Source organism: Ambystoma mexicanum, chromosome 9 (assembly GCF_040938575.1).
Source record: "Ambystoma mexicanum isolate Mex_15411 chromosome 9, UKY_AmexF1_1, whole genome shotgun sequence".
NCBI classification, from domain to species: domain Eukaryota; kingdom Metazoa; phylum Chordata; class Amphibia; order Caudata; family Ambystomatidae; genus Ambystoma; species Ambystoma mexicanum.
The window spans coordinates 1,116,973,157-1,116,989,863 of NC_090931.1; the positions used below are offsets into that span (position 1 = coordinate 1,116,973,157).

The window sequence follows — 16,707 nt, forward strand, 5'->3', positions numbered from 1 at the left end:
CAGTGTTTAAATCAATTGCCATTGTAAGGTGGTTGACTTGCACTACTCCAGACAATACTGCCGGTTTGTTAACATTTTGAATACTATAGCCATCCTGTATGAAAAGTGCAAAGATGAACGCAGAGTGGGGAGTGTTTTCAGTATACTGCACAATCTCTGCACTAAGGAAGTTCGGGTGACATGCCCTGAAATTTCAAGCATCGAGTGACTCCATTATCAGGCTTTAAACTGACCCTAACAGAAGTTAAAAATCATATTAGCTTCAATCTCCAAGGTTGTGTCGCATTGGATGAATCTGAGGGATTGGTTTTGCAGACGAATCCCAGTTTGCAATCAAAGCATTCAGAGGAAAAAGGCCAATGTCCACACAAACTGAACCTATGGCATTTCCTATCCTCTACTGCTGTGGATGTGTAGCTTTCACAACTCCTAAAAAGTAAAGAACTACTGACTAACATGCATGTTAAGCTCCAGTTTTATTACACCCTTGAAATAAACAAAAGCTACCTCTGATGTGCAATGAATCCAGGCTGTAACGGATTCCATTATGGTCACTCCACGGTCAAGCAGCCACCTCTTCCAAGCACAGCTGTAGAACCCATACTGTGAAGTACAGACACACTGATCTTTGCACCAGGCCCGGTGGAAGATTTGCAGAGTCAGCTTCATCATAGCCTTAAGCACGTTGGTGGGGCCACCAGCACATGTCTGTGGTTGCTTGTGGTCTAGAGCCAAAAGGATGTGACCAAGCTGTTCTTTCCACCTTTCTGTAATGGCTTGGCAGGAGGAAGAACAATTGTTTGGGGCGTTACCCAGAGCAATGCCAGTGGTTAAGATTAATTCTAAATCTTTCAGCCATCACCTCTTGTTTGGATCACTAACGTCTAGTCAGATGCAGAGTAGTGGAGGCTCGATGTCTGTTGCACAAAATTAGCTAGTCTTCATACTCGAGGCATATATGCAGCATTCCAGAAAAAAAAAACTTCATGAGATTGTGTGGTATGAGGGAGTAGAATACATACTGGAAAGTAGAGGAACAGTCATAAGATTTCAAAAGCACCATTTACACAAATGATGCAGGATAACCAGTAGAAGCCAACTGTAACAGTCAGGAAAATACTTTCAAAGAATCTTGTAGTAAAAGTGTGTGCGAGTGTTACCTCCACATAGGTCTCCCACGCTATAGACTTAATCAACTCGCAACTAAATAGTGCCCCTAAGCAAGGCCAAGATTTACAAAGTGGCAATGATTAGGTTTAAGACTATGCATACTTTAAGGCAAATACAACAATGCAGGATACCTTGCGCAAGATGGTCATCTTCTATGGGAGAGGTTTTGTCATCCAGGCCATTAATCTGTTTGTCTGCCTCCTCAAGAGCAACAAATTCATCAAACCCACGAGACTTCATCTAAAATAATATTCAGACATCAGTCATGTTTAACATTCAGTTTAAATAAATGCATATTTCAGCCTAATGGAACAAATATGTTGCATGTACTAATTTAGTCAAAGTGAACTTACAAGAATTCATGCTAGTGGATTCAAACATTGTGTCTTGATGTTACAGTGTGTGCTGATGACAGAGGGCCAAGTTGGATTTAACATTGTAGCTGCCTCACTTGACCCCCAAAACTAACTAGAGGTGGTGGAGCCATGGCATTCATGGGTAGTGCTGAGCAAGAGCCAGGTCAGGGGCTATGGCTAGGCTCTATGAGCCAAACACAAGCTAAGCCAGGAAAAGAGCCATACATGGACAACTGCGTCCACAACCCCGACAAACAGTCCCATACTTGCCATCCCAATTTTAGTAGATACAGAACAGTGAAAACATTGTCTGAGTTAACACCCTTTAAGAGGTGAACTGGGGTTTGAGCACAGTCTGCACTTTCCCAGCCCCAATTGGTGTACATTTGGGTTATTTGGCTTTGAAGCTCTAAAATATTGTTTTCTAAAGAGGACTACTAAAGTACACACATTCCAATGAAAAAACCTGACTAATACATAAGGGCCCTCATTACCAGTCTGCCGGAAGCAGTAGTGGGTTACCGGCCGACTCGCCTTACTGCTTCTGCCGCCAGATATCCTGGTAATGTCAGGATGTTACAGGCAGAGGAACAGTAAGGTCCCATTCCCGTCCACAGGAATGAGAACCCCGAAGCTCCGGCACCGTTAGTAACCGTGCCGGTGCTTCAGTGAGAAATCTGCCAGAAGGGGCCAGAACAACCGGCAGGTCAGCCAGTACAGTGGTAGTATGATCTAGAAGAGTCGCAGAGGGAGGGTTCGCATGTGAATCCATGCCAGACCCATGCTGGAGAACAATAGTTACAGGTAAGTAACTTGTAACTTCTCCAGCATGGGGCCTGGAATGGATTCACATGCTCATGAATAAAGAATACATAGCAGTACAACATTACACAGACTCAACAGAAGCAATTCCCTTTACCTCCGGAACAGGCTGCGTAGCATTGCTTGGCCGACCCTGGACTCCTCTCTGGAATCCCTGTCGACGCAGTAGAATCTTGTGAAGGTGTGCGTGGACCTCCATGTAGCAGCCCTGCAGATGTCCAGCAGGGGCACACCAGACAGGAATGCCGTCGTCGCAGCGATCGCTCTGGTGGAATGGGCTCTCGGACGGCCGAGCAGCGGTCGGTTTGCCAACCAATGACAGTGTGCGATACAGCCGGAGATCCACCTCGAGATGGAAGCCAAGGCCTTCCCATGGTTCACAGGACCAAAGTTCACGAACAGTTGAGACGTCTTCCAGAAACTGTGCGTGCCATGTAGAACTTCAGAGCACGAGACACATCCAGCGAGTGCCAAGTACTTTCCGCCGGCGAATAAGGTTTCGGAAAAAACACAGGCAACACCCAAGGCGCGTTGCGGTGGAATTCCAACTGAACCTTTGGCAAGGAGGGGTGCGTCCGCAGCACCACCCTTGTGTCGTGAAAAGTCAGATAAGGCTGTTTGCAGGATAGGGCCTGGATCTCACCCACCCTCCTGGCGGAGGTGATGGCTATGAGGAACACCTTCTTCCATGAGAGGAACTTGAGAAAAGTCAGATGCATAGAGCTTGAAGGGAGCCCTCATGAGCCTCGTCAGCACCACGTTTAGTTACCATGTCGGGGCAGGAGCCTTCACCGGCGGGAAAGATCGAAACAGTCCTTTTGAGGAACTCCTTGACTAGACGGTGTGACCAAAGAGAAGATTGTCCTGGAGACATGGTGTAGCGGGAGATAGCCGCCAGATGCACCTTGATAGATGCGTGCGCCAGCCCTACCATGGCCAAGACAACAAGTACGGAAGAATCTGCTGGGCTGTGACCCTCAGAAAGTTGATGCTATGCGACTGGCAATGCATAGCGAAACATGTGGGCCCGTAGCACTTGTCGATGACACTCTGGCCGTGGCAAGGACCTCCCTGCAGTCCGCCGGCAACTCGCATCCTCCAAACTCTAGGGCTGCAGGAGCCAAGCCCTCAGGATTGCGCCTCCTTCCCTGGGGGAGCAGATCCGTGGCCACTGGCAGTTTGACCGGAGGAGACGCCGACAGGCTGAGGTGGTCAGGGTAACAAATTTGCCTCAGCCACGAGTATCATCCTGCACCGGTACTGTGAGTTGATTGATGACTCACAGCAGGAGCGGAATGCGTACAGGAACAGGCCTTACCACAGGAAGGAGAACGTGTCCCCCATGCTCCTCAGCTGATGGAACCTGCTGACGAAGTCCTGGCATTTGGAGCTCGCTGCCGTTGCAAACAGATCAATCTGGGGTCTGCCCCACTTGAGGAAGACGCGGTCCACCTGATCCTGCCAAAGTTCCCACTCGTGGAAGGAGCGCAGCTCCCTACTGAGGGAGTCAGCGATGGTGTTCTTGACTCATGCCAGGTGATGAGGAACAACTCTTGGCCGACGGCCCAGTGCCACAAGTCCTGCGCCTCTGGAGAGCGCTAGGGATCGTGCGCCCCCCGTGCTTCCTAATGTAGAACATCATGGTGGTGTTGTCCGTGAAGATACTCACCACTTTGCCCTTCAGGGACGGAAGGAATGACTTGAGGGCCCAGAAAACTGCCTGCAGCTCCAGGATATTGACGTGGAGACCCTTCTCTTCTGGCAGACAGGCCTCTGGCGTGAAGACCCCCCCACCCCACCCTCCAATGAAGCATCCGTGGTGACCGTCTCCTGGTATGCGGGCTGGGTTCTGAAACCCTGTGCCCAGGGAGTGGACGCCCCACCACATTATTGCTCGGCGGAACTCCTCACCGAGGAGGATTTTGTCTGCGAAGCTTCCTGACAACTGTATCCAGTGAGCGTCCAAGAACTCCTCAAGAGGTCGCATCCGTAGCCTGCAGAGCCAGATAAGGTAGATCATGCAGAGCATCAACTTGATGGTCCACACCATGGCAGTGTTCCAACGACAACAACCATTGTTCCTTCCCTAGTATGGCCGCTACCCTCTCCTCCGAGGGCGATACCAGGCGGTAGACTGTTGAGCCTAGCTCCCAAGAACATTGCGTTCTGCGATGGAATCAAGCAGGACTTCGGATAATTTACAGAGAATCCCAGATCCGTCAGCAGCTGGACAGTCCTTTCTGTGTGCCCGATGGCCACTACTCTCGACTTGGCTGGGATGAGCTAGTCGCTGAGGCACGGGTACACCCTGTAGACATAGATGGGCCGGCACTGGTGCCAGGCACTTTGTAAACGCACTGGGTGCCGACTTCAGACCGAAGGGGAGGACCTTTAATTGGTAGAGTCTTCCTTGCACCACGAAGCGCAGGAACTTCCAATGCTTGATGGGGACATGGAAGTATGCGTCCTCTAGATCCAGCAACTTCAAGAAGTCTCCTTCCTCCAGTTGGCTGAGCATGTGCTGCAACGCAACCATCCTGAATTTTTGGGACTTGAGGTATTGGTTGAGACGCCGCAGGTCTAGAATGGGCCTCCGGTCCCTGGTCTTTTTCTTTACTAAGAAGTATCTGGAGTAGACTCCAGAGCCCCAGAGTCGTCTTGGAACTAGCTCAATCGCCACTTTTCTTAGCATGGCCCGTACCTCCTGCAGGAGTCGAGGGATGTGCTGTTCCTGTCGGGCCACCAGATGATCTGCATACATCTTTGCTGAAACTCCAGGGTATGTCCATGGGCGAAAGTATCCAGCACTCATCTGTTGGCGGAGATCTGCTTCCACTCACGGACGAAACTCACCAGATGGCCGCCGACCGGGGTGCATGGGTGGGGGCCCAACATTTTAGCCGGTTCAGTCCTGCTTTGGCGCCTGCGTCCAGCCTTGGGAGCGGCGACAGCACTGGCCACCTCCACCCGAAAGCCTTGGAACAGTCTATGTAGGCCTCCTGCATTGTGGACCAGGAGGGTTGAAGGTACGAAGAGAAAACTCCACCGAAACCCTTAGTCGATCTACTGGACTTTCCGCCGGAGGCTCAAAAGAAAGGTCAGTGTTGCTGAAGAGTGCCCAGGGCACGAACAGTGTCAGTTTTGATGGCCAGCAAAGACTCAAAGGTTTTCCCCGTCAAAGGGCATATCCAGTACTCTTGTCTGGACCTCCTGGTGGAAGTTGGTGGCCTTCAGCCAGCCTCGCTGCCAGAGACAGACACGTTTCCCAGCTGTATGAAACCTGTGCCCGTGATGTCCAGGGCACCCGTAATGGCATGGTCTGACACCACCTCCATTTCTGGAGGAGTGACATCAACTCTACCCGTTTGTCGTCGTGTACGAAGTCCAGAATAGGGGCCAGTTTGTACCAGAGTTCTCCGTCGTACCTGGCCACCACAGCCAGCACGTTGGCCGCCTTGAGTTGACGCCAGAGTAGGAACACGTTACTTACCTGTAACTGTTCTCCAGCATGGGTCTGGCATGGATTCACATGCTCATGAATATTCCCCGTTAGGCTGGGAATCCTCGGTAAAGAAAACAAATCAGTTTCACTTCTGAACTGTCTTTCTCCTAACAACCAATCACTGGTCTGGGCCAAACTGCCCCCAGCCACTGAATGCCCTCTACCTAAGCCCCTCCTCTGGCAGCCATCTTGAGATTTGGTAGCACGTAAAGTGTCAGTAGGACCAAGAAAAGAGCCGCAGAGGGGTAGGCGGGAGGGTTTGCATGTGAATCCATGTCAGACCCATGGATTCACATGCCCATGAATAAAGAATACATAGCAGTACACACATGGACAACCACGGGAGATGGCAAGGCTCAACATTAAGCATCTCTCAACTCCTCACCAGGCTCACCTTCAAGCGAACAGGCTGCGCAGCACTGCTTGGCAGCCTCGACTCCTCCATGGAATCCCTGTCGACGCAGTAGAACTTCATGAAGGTGTGCGTCGACCTCCACGTAGCAGCCCTGCAGATGTCAAGCAGGGGCACACCAGACAGGAACGCAGTAGCTGCAGCAATCGCTCTGGTCGAATGGGCTCTCGGACGGCCAGGCAACGGTCGGTTTGACAATGGGTGATGCAGCCGGAGAGCCACCTGGAAATGGAAGCCTTGGAGAGGGTCTTCCCATGGTTCAAAGGGCCAAAGTTCACAAAAGGTTGCGACGTCTTCCAGAAACTTTGTGCGGTCCACATAGAACTTCAGCGTTCTAGCCACATCCAGCGAGTGCAAAGTCCCCTCCGATGGCGACAAAGGCGTCGGGAAGAACACAAGTAACACAAAGGGCTCGTTTAGATGAAAGTCCGACGGCACTTTGGTCATGAAAGAGTGGTGCGTCCGCAGCAACCCCCCTCGTCTTGCGGAATGTCAAATAAGGTAGTTTACAAGAAAGGGCCTGATCTCTCCCACTCGTCGTGCGTAAGTGATGGCCACAAGAAAAGCTGTTTTCCATGACAAAAAGGTCAGTGACGCCGAATGCATATGCTCAAACGGGGAACCCATGAGCCTAGTAAGCACCACATTAAGCTCCCACGCCGGAGCCTTCACCGGCGGGAACGAGCGAAATGGTCGTTTGACGAACTCCTTGACCAATTGATCCAACCATAAGGATGATCGTCCAGGAGATCTGGTTTAGCGGGAAATGCACCAGATGCACCTTGATGCAAGCACGGGCCAGTCCTGCCTTGGCCAATGACAACAAATAAGGAAGCACCTGCGGAGCAATGACTCGAAGAGGTTAGATCTTCTGGGTAGGGCACCAAACGGCGAACCTCTTCCACTTGTGCCCGTAGCATTTGATGGTAGATTAAGCTCTGGCCTTGGCGAGCACCTCTTTACAATCCGCTGTGAGATCGTAACCCCAAACTCTAGTGCTGCAGGAGCCAGGCCTTTGGGTTCAGCGATCCGGGGTCGTGGTGCAGAATCGCGCATCTTTCCCTGGCGAGAAGATCTGCGACCGCCGGAAGCCTGATTGGACGGGACACATGTCCAGAAGGTCCGGGTACCATAACTGTCTACGCCAAGCCGGTGCAACAAGGATCAACCTGCACCGGGTCTGTCTGAATCCATTGACTAGTCGAAGAAGCAGCGGCAACGGAGGGAACGCATACAGAAACAGGCCGTCCCAGGGGAAAGATAATGCATCCCCCCCGGCTGGGGAAACCTACTGGCGAACCTCCGGCACTTGGTGTTAGTCGCCGTTGCAAACTGATTGATCTGGGGATTGCCCCATCTGCTGAACAGGTGATCCACTTGGTCCTGCCGAAGTTCCCACTCATGGCAAGAGCGTAGCTCCCTGCTGAGAGAGTCAGCAATGGTGTTTTTCACTCCTGCTAGATGAAATGGGATGAGGAACATCCCCTGGGCTACTGCCCAGTCCCAAAGGTCATGCGCCTTTTTTGGAGAGCGCTGGGGATCTGGTTCCCACCTGCTTCCGGATGTAGAACATCGTGGTGGTGTTGTCTGTTAAGACCCTTGCCCTTGAGGGACGGAAGTAAAGACTTGAGGGCCCAAAACACTGCCTGCAGCTCCAACACGATGTGCAGCAACTTCTCCGGCAGCCACAGGCCACTTGTATGAAGACTTCCGGAGTGCGCTCCCCATCCTTCCAGGGAGGCGTCCGTCGTGATAGTCTCCTGATGAGATGGGGACTGGAAATCCACGCCTGCCGACAGATGTGCAGCCACTCCCCACCACTGTATCGCTCGAAAGAAACTCTTGTCGAGTGCGATCTTGTCCTTGAAGCTCGCCGCCACTTGTATCCAACGGGCATCCAGTAACTCCTGCAGCAGGCACATCCATAACCTGCACAGCCGAATGAGGTATTTGCACAACGACATCATGCCGAGTAGGGACTTGATGGACCTCACGGTTGCGACATTCAGGACCAACAGCCGTTGTACCTTGCCCAGGATGGCCGCGATCCTATTTTCCGACGGAGAAGCCAGGCACAACCTTGTGTTAAGTCGGGCTCCCAGAAACAGCGCGTCCTGCGATGGAGTCAAGAAGTATGTGGCAAAGTTTATCGAGAACCCCAGGTATGTCAGGAGTTGGACTGTCTTCGTCATGTGGTCGACGTTGATGTCCTTTCAGTTCTCCCGGATGAGCCAGACTTCCAGGTACAGGTACACGTGGATCCCTCGTAGCTGTGCCGCCACCAGAGCCAGGCACTTGGTGAACACTCATGGCGCCGACTTCAACCCGAAGGGAAGGGCCTTGAACTGGTAATTTTATCCTTAAACCACGAAGCGTAGGTACTTGCGGTGTCCCTAGTGTATGGGGATGTGAAAATAGGCATCTTCCAAGTCTAGCGACAATAGAAAGCCCCCCTCTTCCAGCTGTCCTAGCACGTGCTGAAGAGTCACCATCCAAAACCTTTGGGACTTATGTACTTGTTCAGACGCCGGAGGTCCAGGATGGGCCTCCAACCACCGGTCTTCTTTCTTACGAGGAAATAACGAGAGTACACTTCGGAGCCCCAGAGCCTCTTTGGGACGAGCTTGATCCGCCCCCACTTTCTTTTTTTAACATGGCCCGTACCTCCAGGAGCAGCTGAGGGACGTGGTTTTCCTGACGTGCCACTGGTGGTATCCGGACACACTTCAGTTGGAACTCTAGGGTCTGTCCGTGGGTGTGAGCATCCAGCACCCAATGGTCTGTGGAGATGGTCTTCCACACGCAGACTAAGTTCCCCAGCCGGCCTCCCACCGGGGTGCACGGTTGGGGGCCCCGACTCCACGGCCGGTTCAATCTTGTTTCGCCGTTGCAGTGCCACCTCGGGGGCCTTGGCGACGACGATGTCCACCTCCAGGCTTGACACGACCCCTGTAGGTCTCCTGGGCCGATGAGCTGGAAGGGCTGACCGTAGGACGAGGCACCTCCTCCGAATCCTTCAGAGGAACTTTGGGATTTCCCTCCAGAAGTCCGAAAAGACGGGCATCATTGCTGAAGTGTGCCCAGGGTAGGAGCTGTCTCAGTGTCCGTTTTGATGGCCTGGAGAGACTCGTCCAGTCTTTCCAAACAAATTGTCCTCGTCAAAGGGCATGCCCAAATCCTTCAACTGAACATCCTGGCGGAAATTAGTGGCCCTCAGCCAGCCTCGCCGACGAAGGCAAACACTGTTGCCCATTTGGCGGAATCCCGTGTCGGCAATTTCCGTGGCCACTGTAATGGCGTGGTCCGATGCCACCTCGCCTTCCTGTAGACTCTCCAACGCCTTAGCCCTCTTGGTGTCAGGAAGGAACTCCAGGAGTGGGGCCAGCTTCAACCAAAGTTCCCGGTCGTAACGCACCGCGAGGGCGTTAGCGGCCTTGATGGTCGTTGCTGCAGATGTGATCACTCTTCGCCCCATGGCATCCAACTCCTTCCCCTCATCGTCTGGGGGATGGGGGGAGGAGAGAAGGAGCCCACTGACGAGGATGAGCCCGAAGACTACTTCTTGCCTGCCGCTGAAACCACAGAGTCTGGAGACAGCTGGGACTGTAAGCACTTGGGCGCAGAGTCCGACACTCTGTATTTCTTCCCTTAGTGATCCCTCTTCGCCGGAGCCGATGAAGGGTTCTTCATGAGGGACAGCCTCTCGTCCCAAATGTCATCTGCGGGGTAAAAAGCACGGTCTTCCTCTTCACCTCCCGGCTCTGGTAGAGGAAACCCTCCTCCCCTGGGACGAGCTGAAACCGCTCTGAGGCCCTGGAGATCATGGCATGGATCCGGCAGGCGGAGACGGGCGATTCCCCATGCCGCTGTTTGCGCTGTGTCTAGGGGGGAGGGGGGTAAGGGTTGTGGGGAGGACACGCAAGGGGTGAAAAGGCAGAGGGGGTGAACTCTCCTCTTGGATGGCGGTTCCTCCGATGGGCCTGGCGCCACCGGCACAAGAGGCATCCTTGTCCGTATTTCCAAGCACAGGGTATGCAGAGCCGTAAGAATGTCCGATATACCCCAAGGAGGCTGCTGGGGTGGAGGCGAAGGGGGCAGGGCGTTTACGGTTTATGCTGGTCCACTCCGTCATCGCCCTGTTGTTCCTAGTCTGTCTCCTCGTCGTCACCCTCCCCCGTAGGGCCTGTTCTCGACGAGTCTCCCCTCCTGGAGGACCGGGAGGTTGGTGAGCTCTTCCTCTGAGGAAATGTCCATGCCCTGGAGGACTACCGTGGCTGACCCCCCCCCCCAAAGACCTTCTCTGCGACCAAGGGAGACTGTTTTGGTGAAATGATGGGCATCAACTTCCCTGGAGTATTTTCGATGGGCTTGAAAGGACTCCCTCCTGCCAGGAAGGAATACTTTCACCTTCGGGGCTGTGCCCTGCGAATCCACCCCAGCGGCCTTCACGAGGGAAGCTGCTACTACTTCGACGGAAGTATGGGCCTTCGCCTGATGCACCTGGGCCTTCGTGGTCTTGGACGGGTCTGCAGCCTTCACCTTGGGGGAGGGTTGGCGCCCCGCTCCCCTTTGCCCTTCTCCGTCGGGTCGGTCTGGGTCTTCTCCAGAAGCTTACCCGGGTGGTCCGACTTCCTCTTCTTGAAAGAACGAGCTTTGGCTTGTGGTCGAAGGTGCTGGAGACACTGAACGAGCCATGGCCGCTGAGAAGCCCGTCGCTACAGCGCTCCCGGAGGCAGTGGACTCACAGTGCTTTGCCTTATGTTGGGCCCCCGCGGGAGGGGAGCCTGCAAAGGTCTTAAAAGACCGCTCTGCTTTCTTCTTCTGGGGAGGGGGAGCATGCTGCCGGGACTCACCCAGAGCAGGGGACTTGGCATGCAGCCATTCGTTGAGGCGCTTGTGTCGGTCTGCCCGCATGCGCGGCAACATCTCTCGACAAGCCACGCATTTCTCCTCCACATGCGACTGTTCCGAATGCAGGCAATAGAGGCACAGGGAATGTCCATCGTCTGAAAAAAAAGAGGCGCTGTCGGTTGCAGCCAGGGCAAACCTTGAAGAGGCGCCAAGTCCTCCTTCTCCTCTGCCATGACACACGGTGTAGGCCTCGAAGAAGCTTCTGGAATCGTCCAAGAAGAAACTTGACGAAAATCCACCCTTGAGGGGCTCTGAAGAATCCGAAAATGTGTCCCCGTTAATCAGAAGGTTAATCGGTGGAGCTTGAGGCTCGATTGACCGAAAAAAATAGACCAAAACTCTTACAAACAAAATCGCAAAATGCAGTAAAAGCTCGAGAGCTATAGCACGAGGACTCCCAACACTTGAACATGTGGTAAGAATCTGAAGATTGCTTCCAGAGAGGGGCTTAGGTAAAGGGCAGTCATTGGCTGGGGCCAGTATGACCCAGAGACCAGTGATTGGTTGTTAAGAGAAATTCAGTTCAGAAGTGAAACAAACTGATTTTTTCTTTACCGAGGATTACCAGCATAACTGGGAATATTCATGAGCATGTGAATCCATGCCAGACAGCATGCTGGAAAACATGATCCTTCTCCCCATGGCATCCAACTTTTCCCTCGCTGTACGGAGGGACCGAGGACGAAGACGAGGGGTTAGATGATATCTTCCTCGCCGCCACTGATACCACCACAGAGTCCGGCAACAGTTGCGACCGTAGGCATATGGTTGCAGACTCTGGCACCCAGTATTTTTTCTCCAGTCTATCCCAAATGTCGTCCAGGAGGGGTACTGCCATGATTATCTTCCTCTTTGCCTCGCGCCTCTGATAGAGGAAACCTTCCCTTTTGGTCTCTTCGGGTTTCAGCTGGAAGAGTTCCGACACTCTGACGATCATGGCATGAAATGACCCCACCTCATCCGGAGAGGGCGAGCCGCCAGCTATGACGATGTTGTCTTGTCTGTTCCCGTGTCCTGGTCCCTTGGGGAAGGAGCGAGGTGCAGAGGTTGATGAGGTGCTGTGTGTGTCGCTTCCGCTTTTTCGCCGGAGGCTAATCCGGGGACACCGGAATGTGACACCAACGTGAGCAGGTTCGAGAGTATGTCCAGCGATCCATCTCTTGGAGCCTGGTCGGCAGGCTTACTAGGCCCTGCGCCGCCGGCATTTCTGTTGTCAGCCCTGTTTCCGCCGTCGTCGTCTCCGTCCCCCAAGTCATCATGGATCGTGTAGTTCCTTGGAGTATAACTCGATCGGAGGACTCCAACCCCCCCAACTCCCTCATCACCCCCAAACTGTAACGCTCACCTGATTCCCGTAGAGGCGCCGGTCTTGACTGGGCGTATACCGTATCTTCAAAGGTGATGTGTAACACACGGCTGGCTCTTTGGGCTGGACCTCTGTGCACTGTATGTCTGATTCGAAGGGTAAGATGTCTGCAGATAGAAAATATGGGATTAGTGAACTGGGTTATTGAATGTCTCTCTCTTCTTCCCTTTCTCTTCTCCTGTAGAACCCCGAAGGTTAACGCTCTCACCTTAGGTAAGTGAACGCCGTGCTCTCCATCTGCCTCGGGGCAGGGTGCTGTAACCAGTTTCTTCACTGGATAAGGGGAGCAGGCCTCTTGACTTCAGAGGACTGCTGTCCGTCGTTTACTGCACGAACGGTAAGTTTCGAGTAATTCTAATGTCTTTAAAGTCTTTAGTAATGATGTCTCTTGTTTTGCAGGGTTCCGGCGATGGTGGATGACGGGCTGAAGTGAGTTGAAGATGGAGCCCGTGTGATGAATAGAAGCGCCTGGAAGCACGTAAGTAAGCGTTTCTTGCCTGCTTCACGATGCGCTCTAACTGTCTTTTTATTTTGCAGGTATAAGTTCGGAGCGGCTGCAGGGTGCCGGAATACCCACTGAGTTAGATGTGGAAAGGAGTAATGGCACGTGAGTATTAAAGTTCCCCAATGTCTTTAAACGCACCTTGTTTTGTCTTTCAGATGCGGGATGCAGCGCCGAAGGCCTCCGGAGCGTGCGAAGAGTTGGTAAGCTTTTGTCTTTCAGATGCCGGAATGCAGTGTGAAGACCTCCGGAGCGCACGAAGAGTAGGTAAGCCTTTGTCCTTCAGATGTCGGAATGCAGCGCGAGGCGTTGGTGACAGCCGATGGACCAGGTAAGTGAAGAGCTGTCACTGAAGACAGTAATGCTAGCCTGTTCTTTCTTGTCTTTATAGGTGTTGCTGAAGACTGGATTCAGGATGGTAAGCCTTTTTCCTTAGGCCCAGGATCAGATGCAGAAGACACGATGAGCGTTCTGCTGCAGAGGATGCAGAATAACGCAAAGCAAGATTCATCCATCGGGTGTGGTTTAAATAGCCTCCTGTAGTGCTTAGGTGTCTCCTTCCACAGCCACGCCTAGGTAAGAAAAGAGTTCCTGCTTTCCAGAAAAGTTCCAGTGTTCTGAACCTAGGGAGTGGCTCCTGCCCCACCCAACAGGAAAAGTAGTTCCAAACAGAAGAGGATCAGAGGCTCAACTGGCAGGCAAGTAAGCAGCATTATGAGCCCGGCGCTTCCAGCGCTGGGACTGGGCATATTTATGAGCCTGGTGCCACTGGCGCCAGGACTGGGTCCAAAAGGTCCCAATTGGGACTGGTTGGCACTCGGAACCTGGGTTATGGATCTGCTTCCAAGGGAGTTGGGAAAACCCTGACCTTTTGGAAGCAGAGATCATGACACAAACCCACCTTTTTTGCATCCTGAGGGGTCGGATTTGGGCTCAACTCCAGCATCCTCTTTTCCAGAGTCCTCTCCATGGTCCCAATGGAGGCCTCCTGCCTCAGGGTCAGGGACACTCTGGGCGCAGCAAGGACTACCTTGACCGGGTGAGCATCTTTGCCCTTAGAGAGGACAGCCGCTACCAACTCTATCGTCAACCACGATTTCTCTTGCGCCGTCTGGGCCTTTTTAGGCAAGTGCAGCCTTTTCTTGCACTTTCGGCTCCTCCTGCAGCTTAGCTGGGTTGGCAGATTCCCTCTTTGAGGAGGAGCTGGATCGATGGCTGGAGATGGAGGCAGCGAGTAAGGCTGAACGCGCCCTGCCCTTTGCTGGACCATCTTACACGGCGACCCCAACGGAGACAGACTTGCAGTGCCTGGCCTGGTCTTGGGTCTCCACGGATGGCCCACCCTCAAAGAACTTAGAAGCCCGCTCCTCGGACCAGCCAGTCCTGGCTGAGGCATTGTTAGGGAGAATTCTCATAAATGTGCCAATTCCTCCCACCTTAGAGCCCTCCAGCCCTTTTGCTAAACCTGGGGACTTTTAACTTTTTAATTGTTTGTTTTCTGTCTGTGTTTTCTTTGGTTATGGAGTTTTAGACAACTGCATATGCATCATCTTTTCATTTGTGTCACACAGCACCTTCAGTGCAGTGGAACAAGGATGCCTTTTCAGGCTGTCCCAAGGTTTAAATACCTTCTCTGGGATGAACTACTGTTTCCCAGAGAAAGTAAAGTGAAATTGACTTTACTAGTCTTATTTAAATTCCTAGACCCAGCACACGCTATCTTACAATAAAGTGCTGGAGGGGTTACTTAGTATCCCCTGTGTCTAGATAATCATGTAGCAGTCAAATGCTACCCTTTCCTCTCAGAATGGCTGGTGGCAGTGGTTTTACAACGAACTACCATGATTTTTCCTGACCGCAAACTATTCGTAGCTCCGGTAACGTTAAATCGCGGGAGCCATGTTTTTCAAGATGGCGTCTGAACCCCCCTTTGTTTAAACAGGTCCGGTCTTTTTTCGCCATTTCTTGAAGTGAGGGAGGTGCCTGAAACTCTCTGTGCTTAGTCTCCTATGAGACCCGAATGCACTCCGGCGTGATTGGCTGGCTGACTGTCCGGCAAGGACAGCCACCCTGCTGGGTGAGTGACAGCTAGGCTGGAATGAATGGGATAGAACCGAATAAAAGGGGAGTCTCTTGGCTTGGAAGGCAGTCAACCACTGGAACGAAAGAACCGAAGACGAGCTTGAAGAGGACGGCTGCTGCAACTCCTGGACCGTTGGTTTGCCCGGTGAAGCCCTGCTGCAGGTCTGAATCGCCAAGTTCACCTCGACAGAGGAGCCCCTGCAAGGACTACTTCTCCCTTTGAGTTGGTGGGACCAATCAAGTTAACAGTAAGCCACCTGGATACTCACCTCGGAGCTGGTTGACTTTCCTAAGCATGCTGCAGGAAACCGTAGAACCAGGGAGGGAGACACCAGTTTGTGTGCTCAACTTACAGCTACCGGAATTGAAGATTTGCCAAGCTTTTTCCACTGTTCAAGTGCAATGCAGGAGTCCCGACGTCCTCCCTCTTGTCCCCACAACTGAGGCCCAGGAACAGCGAGATCTGCAGGAACTGCCAGGAACAGAAGTCAGCAGCTGCACCTTTTTCTTCATTTGTAAGGTACTGTAAAACCAGACAGAGTACGTACACCTCTTGTGGTGAAAGTGCTTGAAACATTCCCAACTCACAGGCCAAATCAGCTTGTGACCCAGCAGATAATTCTTCTTGCTACAAACTACTCCTATCCGCTTGTGCAGAGACTTTTCTGTTTCACTACCAGAACGGCTTTATCCTATCCAAGACTTTAGCCCATTGACTTTGGCCTAGCCTATTGAATTGACTCTACTGGTGAACTCTAATATTTGCACTGCCTAAGAATAACTTGTAACCTTTCATGTTTTAAAAAACCTATGCATTTTTGCTCCTCCTTCAACATATTCTGAAGGCCTCAGAAACTTAGAGTGTGCAGTACTGAAGTATTTGTGTGTGATATATTGCCTCCTTCTTATGAATGTTTTAATGTTTTATAACTGACTGTGAAATAAATGAATAAATATTTTAACAAGACACCTTCAGGGTAAGAGTTTATTTGAACACCTGTGATTGTAGACCTCTGTGAAACATCATTACAGCTCACATTCCCCTCTTGAGATAAGCCTTGCGGCTCAGCTCCGCTACCAAAAACTGTGTAGTACAGACTTATACCAAAGGTTGGTCAGCTTACACCTGTAGTCTTAGTCGTGTGTAGTGGTCCCCAAGGGTACTGCATACAAACTCTGCCTAACAGGCATGCCCCTGCTTGGGACAAGGGCAGAAGCCTTGGCGCTGAGCCACGCCAGCAGTCTACTGTGACGATCTTTCATGGTTCTTTTGCTGAACCTGAGCCAGATCTCGCAATCTCCTTCTCGGTGGTCTCGGGTGGAGGCAGTAGAGGCACTGAAGGGGTTTGTCCTCTACAAACACATTCCTCAGTCTGTAGCTTGAAAAGGGAGCTTCCCTCTTCTCTTCCGACATGGCCCAGAGTGCGGAGTAGGCCTGACGACGAACACTCGACGATTCTTGCCCTTGAGGGGCGTGAAATACACTGACAAACGGATCCCAGCTTGTCAGCCGATGTAGAGAAAGAGCACACAGGTTCCGTTTCACGAAAATAGGATTTCCTCGAAAAAGCAAGAAAAACTTAG

The 16,707-nt window shown here is 52.2% G+C and overlaps 1 protein-coding gene across 2 annotated transcripts in view; it reads right to left on the reverse strand.

Moving 5' to 3' along the window:
* Nucleotides 1–16,707, reverse strand: part of RIF1 (replication timing regulatory factor 1) — a 1,074,525-nt gene that overhangs the window by 95,563 nt on the left and 962,255 nt on the right. For both annotated transcript variants that reach the window (XM_069616488.1, XM_069616487.1), the window contains one exon: nucleotides 1,302–1,410. In XM_069616488.1, the coding sequence (XP_069472589.1) occupies nucleotides 1,302–1,410 (109 nt within the window). The remainder of the gene's footprint in view (nucleotides 1–1,301; nucleotides 1,411–16,707) is intronic.